We start from the raw sequence: 15,197 nt of genomic DNA on the forward strand, positions 1-15,197 counted from the left end.
TAACACCACATGGCCTCAGTGGGATCTATCCGTTAAGATCTCCTCTGCAGGACACAGGCAAATGGACCTAGGGGACCTTCATTGCTCTACACCGGGACCCCGACCTGAGGGCCTCTTGCAGAACATGTTTGCCCGAACGGGTCCGACTAATAAACTCCGTCCTGACATATTGGATGGTAATTATCTAAGTAGACCTCCTCAGAATAAACCCAGGTTGCTGGAGGAAATACAGGCCCACCTTGGCAAAGGGGATGCTGACTCTCACTCTTCTCACTGCTCCTCCTAACAGATGTGGGAGCTTCTCCCTCATTTCTGGGTTAACGGCTATAATTGTAACCAACTGTTTCTAGTTAGTCTATCCCAGGACGGGAACTTTCCGGAATATTCCCAAACAGCTGCCGAAACTCCCTTTGTATCAGGCACATTCCCTGTCTTCTCCGGCCTGACATGGACAGCCTAATTTCACTCAGGAAAAACAAATGAACAAAAATCTGGGTCTGCTCATCTGTCTGGGCTGACAGGTTTTAGGACCGGGAACCTCCTTTTTCCGCCTTCAGGCAGCGCTCTGCCTCTTCTGTCTCCTCCCCTTCTCTCTCCTCTTCCTGTTTCTGCACCATCTTGGGTACTGCGGGCCTTTGGACACCATTCACTTCAGATTTCCCCACCGGTGCCTCGGGTAAGAGCTGACAATGGGAAACAAACTGATTGGCTTCTGAAAGAGAACCCAGGAGGAATGTAATTTGGTATTTAAGCTATTTAAGTTCGTTGGTTTAATTAAAATAAAACATGTCTTGAAAGTGATCAACATTAAATCTGAAACTTTTATTCTACCAAAATTTACTGAAGGTCAAATAAGCTCATGATCTCTGTTGCAGTTTTTTTTTTTTTTTTTTTTTTAAGATTTTATTTATTTGAGGGGCGCCTGGGTGGCTCAGTCGATAAGCGTCTGCCTTCGGCTCAGGTCATGATCCCAGAGTTCTGGGATCGAGCCCCGCATCGGGCTCCCTGCTCTGTGGGGAGCCTGCTTCTCCCTCTCCCACTCCCCCTGCTTGTGTTCCTGCTCTCGCTGTCTCTCCCTCTGTCAAATAAATAAAAAAAAATTTTATTTATTTGACAGCGAGAACACAAGCAGGGAGAGCAGCAAAGGGAGAGGGAGAATCAGGCTCCCCGCTGAACAAGGATCCCAATGTGGGACTGGATCCCAGGACCCTGGGATCATGACCTGAGCCGAAGGCAGATGCTTAACTGACTGAGCCACCCAGGTGTCCTGAAATGAGTGGATTTTAAAGGTACACTGGGAGAATATTGAAATTCTGCTTTCTCTCTGTTCAAAAGACAAAGTTTTGCTAAATTGTTGGTCTACTCTTGATAAGAAAATGTAAACAATGCTGTTCTCTCTTTTCTTTATCTGCCCAGGAAAACCAGTTTCTATATTTTGTCTTTTTAGGTCTTTGATTACTTAGTTAAAACTTCTCAGTATTAAAGGAGCTAAATTTTGCTAACAACTATATGACCCTACATATTTGCCTTTGGAATCTTATTGTCATTTTGATCAAATAAATAAAATTAAGTTTTGGGTTTTATTTTATTTTTTTATTTTTTAACTTTTTTAAAGATTTTATTTATTTATTTGAGAGAGAGAGAGAGAAACAGCATGAGAGGGGAGAGGGTCAGAGGGAGAAGCAGGCTCCCCACTGAGCAGGGAGCCCGACACGGGACTCGATCCCAGGACTCCAGGATCATGACCTGAGCCGAAGGCAGTCACTTAACCAACTGAGCCACCCAGGCACCCAAGTTTTGGGTTTTATAATGATCTGTAATCCTACGTAAGCATGTGCTTTATAACTTTCTGAGGTTTTTAACAAACTTCCCCAAGATTTAAATTATAAATGAAGTCTTTTGGACCAATTAGGCTTGTTTATTTGGTATCTTAAGTTACCTGGAAAGCACCATCAAACAAATTATGATAAGCCTTAGGTTATGTTGTCTGGGTAAATGCTCTAACTATTCTAGGGATGATATGCAATTCCTAAAGTTTTACTATGTTCTGGTAATAAGGTCATCACTTAACATTGTAATTATTAAAATGTTATATGTCCAGGGCGCCTGGGTGGCTCAGTCGTTAAGCGACTGCCTTCGGCTCAGGTCCTGATCCCAGGGTCCTGGGATCGAGCCCAGCATCGGGCTCCCTGCTCAGCAGGAAGCCTGCTTCTCCCTCTCCCACTCCCCCTGCTTGTGTTCCCTCTCTCGCTGTGTCTCTCTCTGTCAAATAAATAAATAAAATCTTTAAAAAAACAACAACAACAACAACAAAAAACAAAAAAAAACTTTCTCTTAAGAAAAGTGTGACTCCAGAAACGGAATCAAGTATGCATTTGTAAACAAACTGAAGCAGTTAACTTTTCTCTCTACACCCTCTGAAATTCAAAAGGTCTCTCTGAATATTCTTTCTTCCATGGCAATTATAGTCATTTGCATAAGTTCAATAAGAATCTGTTCTCCCTGTAACAGAACACCATTAGAAACATTGGTTATTTTGCCAAGGCTTTGACTGGAATGTCATATTTGAGAAAGACATGTATAATTTCAGATATGACCAGACAGCTTTAAGGAACTGAAGTTGACTTTATGAAACGTGGAGCCATAAAGCCCCTTGGAAGTGTTGGCCTGATACCTTGCTTCTAAAGTTCCCAGCAGCCTCCCCGGGGTGAGTAAAGAATGTCGCTTCCTGGCAGGTGCAGGAAACTCAGGATACTTTGGGGACCTCGTGAAGAGGAATTCACCCAAATCTACAGGTATTGCAGTCATGTCTGATGGCAAGTGCTTGGCTTGGCTTCTGGCCTGGAGAGGCTACTAAGAGTTCAACCTAGAGACTCCTTGTAAGAACTTCCAGCAAAGCAAATTTTAGAAGATCTATATGGCCGGGTGATGGGTATTAAGGAGGGCACATGTGGTGATGAGCACTGGGTGTATATGCAACTAATGAATCATTGAACACTACATCAAAAACTAATGATGTACTGTATGGTGACTAGCTGAACATCAAAAAAAAAAAAAAAAAAAGATCTTTATGGCCAAGTGCTATTCTTGCTGAGCTTCTCTAAATAATTAAAACAAGTGTTAAAATTGGACTTGTTTTGCAAACAAATTAGTCTTGACTTGGCTACATCTAAAAATGAGGGTTATTATAGAGAGAAATTACGTTTCAATAACCCACCTTTGTGGATGTTAAATCCTAGTTCTGATTGTCTTTAAAAGTTGTTAGCCTAAGCTAGACAACTTGAGGTTAAACTTCAGAGTAATTGACACAATAGCTTTGGCTCCCGTTTTGGTGGGTCTCCAGGGACTTACGCTAGGACTACACATAAAATAAGCAAAACAGTATGTTTACCCGGCAGGACTCTAAATGACACTTCCCAGGTGCTAGATGCACTTAACCAAAAATTAGGTGAGGTCAGAGAGGGACTTCTCAAAAACCAGGCCAATGCTGATTATCTACTATGACTATGCCATTTAGGATGTGAGGAGTTTCTTCATATGCGTTGTTTTAACATTACACCTAACTCTTTTTTTTTTTTTAAATATGCCTTTCTTTTTTTTTTTTTTTAAGATTTTATTTGACAGAGAGGGAGAGAGAGAGACAGCGAGAGAGGGAACACAAGCAGGGGGAGTGGGAGAGGGAGAAGCAGGCTTCCTGCTGAGCAGGGAGCCCGATGCGGGGCTCGATCCCAGGACCCCAGGATCATGACCTGAGCCGAAGGCAGACACCTAACGACTGAGCCACCCAGGTGCCCCAACATTACACCTAACTCTTGCAAGGAGTCCCTATTAATAGGGGACATTGGTGATCAATTAAATAAGATCAAGATATCCACTGGTCTGTTTAATGGAATTGGGAACTGGGGATCTTATTAAGAGATGTGATCACAATTTTGAGCTTGATATTCTTTTGCATGTGTTGATGCGTGGGTCACCCACTGTCCATCACGACCCCCCGAAACCATACCACGGGTCTCTAGACCAAACCCTGGATAGATTCTGCCATACAGCACGCGGCCCCATTTCAGCAGGAAGCAGCCAAAGTGGTCATCGTCCTGTCCCCTAATGTCCCGTTCCCTAATGGCAGTTAAGGATTCTATTCCAGAGGGAGGAATGAGTAAGGAAAGGGTTAAGGGATAGGCAGGGAAGGTAGGGGGCCTCTGGCTGGGCTCTGAAACTCTTCCTGGCAGGCAGAAGTGCTGAGACAGAGTGAGCAAGAGATAAGGGAATAGACCAGACCACCTGGCCCCGGATGTTAGGGAGTCATTTTCTTTGGCGGCTACCGTGTGGTCGCAGAAAATGACCAGACATCAAAGAAGTAAGTCACTAAGGGTGTTATCAATAGTCCCTGCTCAAACCAAGACAGCACAAGAATCTCAAGGCCACAAGCTGCCTTGTCAAGTTTACAATAAAAGACTGGCCCTAAAAACCCTCAGTGGCAACCCATTTGGGACCCCTCTCTAGAGAGCTTTTTCTGTCCTTTCTGCTCTCACCTTCACTTAACAAACTTTCACTTCATTCACCCTTTTATATGGGCGAGATTCATTCTTCCACTCCGGGAGACAAAAACCCTGCAATCCTACATTACTATTGTAATGAACCTGGCCCTTGTAAGATGGTGAACTTAATCAATACATGTTGTGTGTGTTCTGACCCCTCCACTGGCCTGCCTCTCCCCATCTCTCTCCCTCTCCTCGGGCCTCCCTCATCCCTGAGACACAACGTTGTCAAAATTGGGCTCATTAATACCCCCACTATGGCCTCTCAGTGTCCAAGCCAAAGGAAGAGGCACACATTTCCCAGTTTAAATCAAAAGCTAGAAATGATGATGCTTAGTGAGGACGGCATGTTGAGAGCAGAGACAGGCCAAAAGCTGGGCCTCTTGTGCCAGTTGGCCAAGTTGTGAATGCGATGGAAAGTTCTAGAAGGAAATGAAAAGTGCTATTCTGGGGAACACACGGATGAGAAGAAAGACAAACAGCCTTATTGCTGATGTGGAGAAAGTTTAATGGTCTGGATGGGAGATCAAAGCAGCCACAACATTCTCTTGAGCCAAAGCCTCATCCAGAGCAAGCCCCTGACTCTCCTCAATTCTCTGAAGGCTGAGAGAGGTGTGGAAACTGCAGAGGACAAGTTGGAAGCTAGCAGAGGTTGGTTCGTGAGGTTTAAGGAACAAAGTCATCTCCATAACTTACAAGTTGCAAGGTGGTGTGTGCAAAATGAAGCTCTTCTTCCTTCTCATTTTCTTTTCTTTTTTTTTTTTAAAGATTTTATTTATTTATTTGACAGAGAGAGACACAGCGAGAGAGGGAACAGAAGCAGGGGGAGTAGGAGAGGGAGAAGCAGGCTTCCCGTCGAGCAGGGAGCCCGATGCGGGGCTCGATCCCAGGACCCTGGGATCATGACCTGAGCCGAAGGCAGCCGCTTAACCGACCGAGCCACCCAGGCGCCCCTCCTTCTCATTTTCTGTGTTTTTTCTTCAGTTTTTTTGTCCCACTGTGTTGCTGCAAATTCTTCTGTGGATTCCAGATGCCTCCCAGAGCTGTTTCTGTTTGTGGAAAGCTGTGTAATTGTTGATCTTCATCAGGGGAATGGAGGCTGGGGTCTCCTCTACCACCATCTTGGTGATATCACTACTCCAATCTAGGAGTTATTTCAGTATCTCTTGTATTTGCACATAGAGGGTTATATATAAAATAAAATAACTTTTATTTATTTATTTATTTATTTATTTATTTATTTATTTATTAAGGATTTTATTTATTTATTTGACAGAGAGAGACACAGCGAGAGAGGGAACACAAGAAGGGGGAGTGGGAGAGGGAGAAGCAGACCTCCCACCGAGCAGGGAGCCCGATGCGGGGCTCGATCCCAGGACCCCGAGATCATGACCTGAGCCAAAGGCAGACGCTTAACGACTGAGCCACCCAGGTGCCCCATAAAATAACTTTTAAAGTCATAATCTTTTCTTTCTTTTTTTCGGGGGGGGTACAACTTTTTTTTTTTTAAGATTTATTTTATTTTATCTATTTATTTGAGAGAGAGAGAGAGTGAGAGAGAGAGAGAGAGCACAAGAGGGGGTAGGGTCAGAGGGAGAAGCAGACTCCCTGCCGAGCAAGGAGCCTGATGCGGGACTCGATTCCAGGACTCCGGGATCATGACCTGAGCCGAAGGCAGTCGCTTAACCAACTGAGCCACCCAGGCGCCCAGTCATAATCTTTTCTCGGTCTCTCTCCCAAGTGTCTAGCATTACTGGAAACAAATCAACTGATGTATTTTTTTTGAATGGACGATAAGCAATTTTGGCTATGGTGTGGAGATACAACAGCTAACATTTATCTGCAAGTTCTTCCAACTTAGTTGAATACAATATTCTTTTCTTTTCTCAGGGTTAATAGAGACGTAGCAGAGAGATAAACACACCAGCTGATCAACAGAAAAAGATACATTTAAGAAAGAGATCCAGGAGATGGCCTCTGACAGGTCCAGGAGATGCTCTTTGACATGGAGAGAGTATGTATACTACCCTTTGAGGGCTCTTAATGCCTTTGATTCCTCTGTATCTCATTATTTTTCCACGAAATACAGAGTACTATGGCCTTTGTTATTTATTTATTTTTTTTTTTAAAGAAAAGGCTCTGCTTACATTTCTTTAAAAGATTTTATTTATGACAGAGAGAGAGGGAGAGAGAGAATACAAGCTGGGGGGATGGGAGAAAGATAAGCAGACCCCCATTGAGCAGGGAGCCTGATGCGGGGCTCAATCCCAGGACCCTGAGATCATGACCTGAGCTGAAGGTAGATGCTTAACCGACTGAGCCACCCAGGCACCCGTCCGCTTACATTTTTACTTATTCATGCATCTCATCATACCAGAAGGGGAAAATCCGGACGTATTATGTAGACTTTTTCTCTCCATCATGGGGTAATATATATTTTTTAAAGATTTTATTTACTTATTTGATAGACAGCGAGAGCAGGAACACAAGCAGGGGGAGTGGGAGGGGGAGAGGCAGGCTTCCCATGGAGCAGGGAGCCCGATGCGGGGCTCGATCCCAGGACCCTGGGACCATGACCTGAGCTGAAGGCAGACGCTTAATGACTGAGCCACCCAGGTGCCCCCATCGTGGGGTAATATACCTTGACTCTGACCACAACCACTTCATACCTGAGCACAAGTGAGTCTATGGATGTTCCTCCAACTGTTTCTCTGAGGCCGTGGCCATGCTTTTGACCATCCCATGGCACAAGGCAAACTCACTAACTCTATCCATGAGTGTTTCTGCTCCTTCTCATTAGCATGCTTTCAGAGGCTCATGTCTTATCTGTGACCAATTAATGCACATTTCTGCGTTGCCTTAGAACTTGCAATAAATGAATTGGACCAAAGATTCAGCTACTATGGTATGGGTAGAATCCCCACATGCTAGGAAATAAGGAGGGCCACTGAAGTGAGTTATTTTCATTGGTAACCTAATGTTTTCTAGTTGGGGTACTGATTATGATTAATCATCACAAGGATTTGTGTTATATCCTTGTTTATTTATTTATTTATTTTTAAAAGATTTTATTTATTTATTTGACAGAGAGAGACACAGTGAGAGAGGGAACACAAGCAGGGGGAGTAGGAGAGGGAGAAGCAGGCTTCCCAGGCACCCCTGTTATATCCTTATTTAAAAGTCAGAAAACTGATGGGGCGCCTGGGTGGCTCAGTCGGTTAAGCGTCTGCCTTCGGCTCAGGTCATGATCCCAGGGTCCTGGGATCAAGCCCCACATGGGGCTCCCTGCTCAGCGGGGAGCCTGCTTCTCCCTCTCCCACTCCCCCTGCTTGTGTTTCCTCTCTCGCTGTGTCTCTCTCTGTCAAATAAATAAAATCTTTAAAAAAAAAAAAAAGTCAGAAAACTGATATTTAACTCAGAGAGTGAAGCCACAATTTTGACATGAGTGTAAGTTCTAAGAATCCATAGGCTGGCACCGTCATTTCTTGTCTCTGTGGTCTCCATAGTCATGACAAACTCACACTAAATAAAGAGCTATTGCTTTTGGGGAAGTATAATTCATCTGGTGTTGTGCAACTTTATAAAAGTTCCTCCTGTTTAGGACTGGTGAAGGATAGCCGAAGAATAAGGAACTTCTTTTTTTTTTTTAAGATTTTATTTATTTATTTGAGAGAGAGAGAATGAGAGACAGAAAGCATGAGAGGGAGGAGGGTCAGAGGGAGAAGCAGACTCCCCGCTGAGCAGGGATCCCCATGTGGGACTCGATCCCGGGACTCCAGGATCATGACCTGAGCCGAAGGCAGTCGCTTAACCAACTGAGCCACCCAGGCGCCCAGAATAAGGAACTTCTTACCCCCTCTACGTTACTAGTACGCAATATCGTTATACAAGTTATATCTGAGTCTGTTGTGAGTCTTAGCAGGTATTACACATATATACGTGATGAACATGAGGGGTTGAGAATCAAATGAGGCATGCCTCCCAAGATGAGATCACTGTTTGCTGAGTGGAGACAGAGAAACAGTTAACACTGTGAAATAAGTGGATCCCAGGGGGACATCAGAGAATGCCTCTCTAAAGATGGAACATCCAATTTGTGTTACTTCCCCTACCTCACAGTGAAGAGACCGTCCCACCATCAAGTTCCTCACACATAATCAAATTACAACTCCCTTGAGTTTTCCCAGGCTGTGTGGGTCCTGCTGCATGGCAAGCCCAGAGGAACGGTCCCCAGGGCGCAATTACATGCCAAGAGAAAGGCGGAAGGTCACCCGCTCTCCTGAGACCCGACTTTGTAAAGTGGCTTACAGGTAAGGGGCACTATATTCAGTGGGGAAAAGTGGACAATTTTGGATTTTGTCCCTCTGTCTCATAGAGATTCATGAAAATCAAAGACATTTAGATTATTTTGTGTAAAAATCAGCATATTTCTTCTTTCTTTTTCATCATTATAACTTTTTATTTTGAGATAGTTTAAAACTCATGAGAAGTAGCAAAAATGGTACAGAAGAAGCAAAAATGTACATTCAACCCAGCTTCCCCTAATGATAATATCTTTTATAACAGTAGTCATTGTCAAAACCAGGAAATTGACAATGATCCAGTACTATTTTTTTTTTAAAGATTTTATTTATTTATTTGACAGAGAGAGACACAGCGAGAAAGGGAGCACAAGCAGGGGGAGTGGGAGAGGGAGAAGCAGGCTTCCCGCCAAGCAGGGAGCCCGATGTGGGGCTTGATCCCAGAACCCTGGGATCATGACCTGAGCCGAAGGCAGCCCCGCTTAACCGACTGAGCCACCCAGGCGCCCGACAATGATCCAGTACTATTAACTCAGATACAGACTTTGTTTCAAGGTAATATTTGACAAGCTGGAAAATACTGCTGATGAACACAAGAATTCCTCAGTTGCTTTGTCCATCCACCCCTTCTCAAAGAACCACTTTATTTGGTTGAACCAATCAATGCCAGATACTCCAGTACCAGTCTCTAGTCAACTGGACTGTTGCAGATGATTAAGGTCAGGGCTATCAATAGAATTTTTGCCATGAGAGACATATTTCATATCCAGAGTGTCTAATATGGAAACCATTGGCCATTTGTGGTGTTTGGGCCCTTGAAATATGGCTAGTTCAAGTGAGAATCTGATTTTCAAATTTAATTACTTAAAATTTTAAGTTTATTTTTTATTTTTTTTAAAGATCTTATTTATTTGTCAGAGAGAGAGACACACACACAGGCAGGGAGAACGACAGGCAGAGGGAGAAGCAGGCTCCCCACTGAGCAAGGAGCCTGATGGGGGACTTGATCCCAGGGCTCTGGGATCATAACCAGAGCCGAATGCAGATGCTTAACCAACTGAGCCACCCAGGTGTCCCTAAATTTAAGTTTAAATTGGCGCACGGGGCTACTGGCTATCATATTAGACAGTACAGATATTGGCCCAAAGGACACTCCTTTTTTTTTTTTAAAGATTTTATTTATTTATTTGACAGAGAGAGACACAGCGAGAGAGGGAACACAAGCAGGGGGAGTGGGAGAGGGAGAAGCAGGCTCCCCGCTGAGCAGGGAGCCCGAAGTGGGGCTCGATCCCAGAACCCTGGGATCACGACCTGAGCCGAAGGCAGACGCTTAATGACTGAGCCAACCAGGCGCCCCCCAAAGGACACTCCTAACCCCAATCTTGATCCCAGCCAGCCAAGGGAGACCAGAGACCAGCTCTGAAGTGTGAAGAAGAAAGCACCTAGCATAGGGCTTTTCTATTCCATATCTGGATGAGGATCCCCAGTAGAAGAAGAAAATAAGCCTGATATCCGTTGTTTCCTTCCCTCTTAGCATCCTCATGAGTCCCTCACCATGTAGAAGCAGGAGGCAGAAGAGGAGTGATAGTACTACGTGGGTTCTTACAGCACATGCATAATCTCACTGATGTCCTAGAACTTCAATCACAGTAGGATCCCATTCTCTGGGCACCAGTGATGGGTAAGGGAGAATATAAGCTAGGAATCTTCTCTTTTCTCAAAAATTCTCACCAAGGTCACTTAGGTCAACAGCCCATTATGAAATAAAACCTTACAGAAAGTACCAGCTGTTGAGAATCCACTTAGTTCTGCTTCCCCAGGATGAAAAGATTAATGTTGAGCGGGACGTAGAGACACAGTTAAATCCATTATAATGAGGAATGAGATGGAGTTATGGGGGCTTGAGAGAAGATTTCCCTAAAGACAAAAGCATGGGGTCTAGGGCTTTTAATTAACATGAAGTCATGCTGCGAGATTGTCCTGCCACCAGGCCTCCATGCTGTATTCGTAACACAACTTGAGTTCTGTTTTCCTGTGAATATGGTGATGAATCTGTATATGGTAGTTTTAAGACATCGGATGAGGGCTTCCAGGTTTGTCCTTCCTCAGAATGTGAAGAAGAGATAACAGTAGAGCCAACACTTGCTGCTGGACCTCAGTCCTGTGAGGAAGCGGTTTCCAAGTAAGGGGAATGATTACACGGGGAATGTTGATGGTAGTATTGGATTCCGTTCCTCGATATCACAGGGGCGCATGAGAATCAGGGGATTCGGGTCACTTACACAGGAACCGGGGAGAATGAATGAGCTTATTTATCCAGTCTTACCAACAAACCAGAAATTTCTGAATGAGGCCAATCACCTCTTCCTTCAGAAGTCTTGAGAGCTGTACACGAAAAGGCAGTAACGGATGCAAAGACCATTGATTGAGCTGGGAATCAATGCGAGTAACTAACTCAGTGCTCTGGGAAACAGCCTGCTCTTGAGGCTGAAGGATGGAGTGGGGTCCCTGAAGTGGTGTGCTAGAAATTGTTCAGCACCAGTTCCCCAGAGGAAGGTGGGGGAAAGCCTTTATTTGTAGTGTTGGCCGATTTCTGTGGGGTGACTGCTTCCATCATGGTGGATTGCAGACTACCAGCATGATGACCCTGAGCATGGCTTTGGAAATAGGTGTGCAGTAGCCCACCACTACAAGAGTATTTTCACCACACAGATACCTTAGATGTAAATAACTTTAAGAGGGGAGTGTATAGAGGTGCCTGGCTGGCTGAGTCAGTGGAGCATACGACTTGTGATCTTGGGACCCTGAGTTCAAGCCCGACTTGGGTGTAGAGATTACAAAAAAATAAATATAACTGAACTTAAAAACAAAAGAGCACAGAGTATAGTAAGATGTAGTAAAATAATTAGAAAGTAATAAGCTTTCAACATTTATTACTTTTGTTTGTAAAATAGGTCTATTTAAATGAAAATTTTATAGAATTTAATTTTCTGTTAACAATGTTAACATGTTGGGGAGCCTGGGTAGGTCAGTCGTTAAGCGTCTGCCTTCGGCTCAGGTCTGGATCCCAGGGTCCTGGGATCAAGTCCCACATCGGGCTCCCTGCTCAGCGGGAAGCCTGCTCCTCCCTCTCCCACTCCCCCTGCTGTGTTCCCTCTCTTGCTGTGTCTCTCTCTGTCAAATAAATAAATAAATAAAATCTTTAAAAAAAACAACGTTAACATGTTTAACAATCTACGCACTAAATTCCCGGAAAATGTAACAATCGAATCCCATGATCTGGGGTGAGCCGGCTCCTGCCTACCAGTGGCTTCCTTCCACCTCCTAAATCCCCACCACAGCCACCCACTGGAACCCAGCACGCACAAGCACCATAAGAGAACAGAAGGTGGTGTATTTACCCTCAGTGCTTTGCATGGGGCTGACATAATCCATGGCTGATTTTGTGGCCCCAGACATAGCACCAAGATTTAGGAGGGCAGGTCAAGGTTCTCTCACATGACTTGCCCAAAACCCTTTTGAGAAAAGAGCTACAGATTCTTTTTAACTCCATTTCTCCAAATACTTGTTCTTTTTAGCCTTAGTCTATCTATCAGTTTCCCTGTGAATCCCTTTCATGTTGAAGTGAATAGAGATATCAAGGAATATATAAGGAGTCTGGGGATCAAGGATTACATGTATAGAGCAAGAAATCAAGAGAATCTAAGAAAATGTCAGTGAAATTAGATGACATTTCATGATCCCACAGCATCAATCATGCAATAACTACTGTACCCACAGAAATCAGTGCTTTGGTCCTCTTTCATCACAGCCCTTCTTAGGAGCTAGGACTCTTGCCGTATGATTCCCCTGGTCTTGATTCGTTCCACATTTCCAGCTCCCCAAGACAGAGATTGGATTGAGTTGGTTGTCCTCATCCAGAAAATATCACCTGTGTTAGGGCAGATTTCTCACAACCAGGCACTTACTTCATGAACCACACTAGCTCACCCTATAGATCATGATTATCAACTTTGGCTAAATATTGGAATCATTTGGGAAGCTTTAAAAGTAATGATGCTGAGGTCCCACCTCTAGCCCCCTGATTTAATTGGTCTGGGCTGTGATCCATGTTTTGGGGAATTTTTAAAGCTTCCCAGGCGCAGTCAAGTTTGGGGAACTGCTATGGGAGCATGTATTCCACCCATGAGTCAATTGGTAATTCAGTGTTTTTATTCCAACAGTCATAGGATACCAATTAGAGCCATCTATTTATTTATTTATTTAAAAATTTATTTTTACCGAATGACCCCAAATACTTATTTGACTAAATTCTATTTCATGCATAAGCGTGATGGCCCCCCTGTTTATTAGACTTTGGCAGTTAAAAAAAACCAAAAACCAAAAAACCAGGCAGCCTCATCCAGAACAGTGCAAATGCTAAGGGTAAGATTAGTCTACAGTTTTACTGTAGGATAAATACATATTTTTTTTTTAAAAGGTCTCTCCTTCTGGCCCTATCATCTCTCAGTTTTGACCATTAAATATAGACACATTTTCCAAAAATCACTGCTTCTCCAAGATCCTCAATGCCGTCATCATCCATCTCTGTTCATTTTTCCTGAATGACTTCCAGTATGTCATCTGTAAAGTCTCCCTGAATGATGATTTCATCCTCTCCTTTTACTGAGGCATGACAGGAGAATTTTTGAGCAAAACAAACAAACAAACAAACAAACAAAACAAAAAAAAAAAACACCCAACACTGTGCTTCTTTCTTAAAAAATTTTTTAAAAGATTTTATTTATTTATTTGAGAAAGAGAGAGAACGGGAGAGCATGAGCTGGGGAGGGACATATGGAGAGGGAGACAGAGAATCTCAGGCAGACTCCAAGCTTGGTGTGAGCCTTACTCGGAGCTCCATCTCACAACCTGAGCTCATGATGTCAACCAAAATTAAGAGTTGGATGCACAACCAACTGAACCACCCAGGCGCCCCTCTCTGTGCTTCTTTAAGATCAGTTTTGAAAGTTGAAAGGCCACACATTCCTGTTAACAGATTTCTTTTTCCGCTCTGGGAATTTTGGCAATCCTAACCTTTTGTGATACCATCTTCCTTTTTTGCTTTATTTGACCCCTTCCACCTCTCTTCTGCTTCTTCTTCTCTTCCTCTTCCCCTCCTCTGCCTTACCCTTCACTAAGTCCAGCTTCTTGTTTCTGTGAATTTTCTGCAGTAAATTTTGCAAACTCATTTAGAACATTCTCCACAGTAAAGGACTTAGAGTGGGTAGTGTGCATCTAACTTGCCCTCAGGTATTGCCCCTCAGATCTCCTTTGCCATCACGCCCACCAGATTCAGAAATACCAGGAGTCATCTCCCAAACTGCCAGCTGAAGCAACACATGCCCAATCAGGGCAACTTAAACAAAAGAAGTTAGGTATGACCACTTTGGACACTGGAATAATAGGAGAAGAGGTAGAATGGTCAAGACACATTTGGTTTGAGAGATCCCCTTAGTTCTACTCTCCATATATCTGGTTAAAAAATCTTTCTGTCGGGGCGCCTGGGTGGCTCAGTTAGTTAAGCGACTGCCTTCGGCTCAGGTCATGATCCTGGAGTCCTTGGATGGAGTCCCGCATCGGGCTCCCTGCTCGTCAGGGAGTCTTCTTCTCCCTCTGACCCTCCCCCGTCTCATGTGCTCTCTCTCTCTCATTCTCTCTGTCTCAAATAAATAAAATAAAATCTTTGAAAAAAAAAATCTTTCTGTCCAAGTCATCTCTTAAAAAAAAAAAGATTTTATTTATTTATTTGTCAGAGAGAGAGAGAGAGAGAGCACAAGCAGGGGAAACAGCAAGCAGAGGGAGAAGCAGGCTCCCTGCTGAGCAAGACGCCTGATGTGGGACTTGATCCCAGGACCCTGGGATCATGACCTGAGCTGAAGGCAGATGCTTAACTGACTGAGCCACCCAGGCATCCCCAAGTTGTCTCTCTTTTGAGAGTCTAATGGAACTGTCCAGTAGAACTTTCTGTGATGATGGAAATGTTCTATTCTGCATTAGCCGATGTGGTAGCCATTTGCCACATGTAGGTATTAAGCACTTGAAATGTGGATAGTACAGCTGAAGAGCTGAATTTTAATTTAATTTAATTTAATTGAAAGTTTAAATGGCCCCTTCTGGCTAAGGCCATTGTTTGGACAAATAGCTCTAGCTTGTAATCACATCCCTTTCATTTTTTTTTGGTGAACTTATTTCTTTCTTGTTTTTTAAGATTTCATTTCTAAGTAATCTCCACACCCAGCAGGGGGCTCAAACTCATGACCCCAAGATCAAGAGCCACACACTCCACTGACTGAGCCAGTAAGGCGCCCCTTGTGAA

General features: G+C 43.8%; 1 protein-coding gene and 1 long non-coding RNA gene across 2 annotated transcripts in view; both read left to right on the forward strand.

The window, feature by feature from the left end:
• Positions 1 to 634: 634 nt before the first annotated feature.
• LOC116622141 lies at positions 635 to 8,861 on the forward strand. Its single transcript, XR_004297536.1, has 4 exons — positions 635 to 676; positions 2,591 to 2,707; positions 6,429 to 6,552; positions 8,717 to 8,861. It is a non-coding gene; the product is annotated as an uncharacterized LOC116622141 (long non-coding RNA).
• Positions 8,862 to 13,024: 4,163 nt separating this feature from the next.
• CARD8 (caspase recruitment domain family member 8) overlaps positions 13,025 to 15,197 on the forward strand; it is a 16,166-nt gene continuing 13,993 nt past the window's right edge. Inside the window, exon 1 of the mRNA XM_032388945.1 lies at positions 13,025 to 13,036. Coding sequence (XP_032244836.1) covers positions 13,025 to 13,036 — 12 coding nt within the window. The remainder of the gene's footprint in view (positions 13,037 to 15,197) is intronic.

The sequence above is a fragment of the Phoca vitulina genome, unplaced genomic scaffold (assembly GCF_004348235.1).
Source record: "Phoca vitulina isolate PV1807 unplaced genomic scaffold, GSC_HSeal_1.0 scaffold52, whole genome shotgun sequence".
Classification (NCBI taxonomy): domain Eukaryota; kingdom Metazoa; phylum Chordata; class Mammalia; order Carnivora; family Phocidae; genus Phoca; species Phoca vitulina.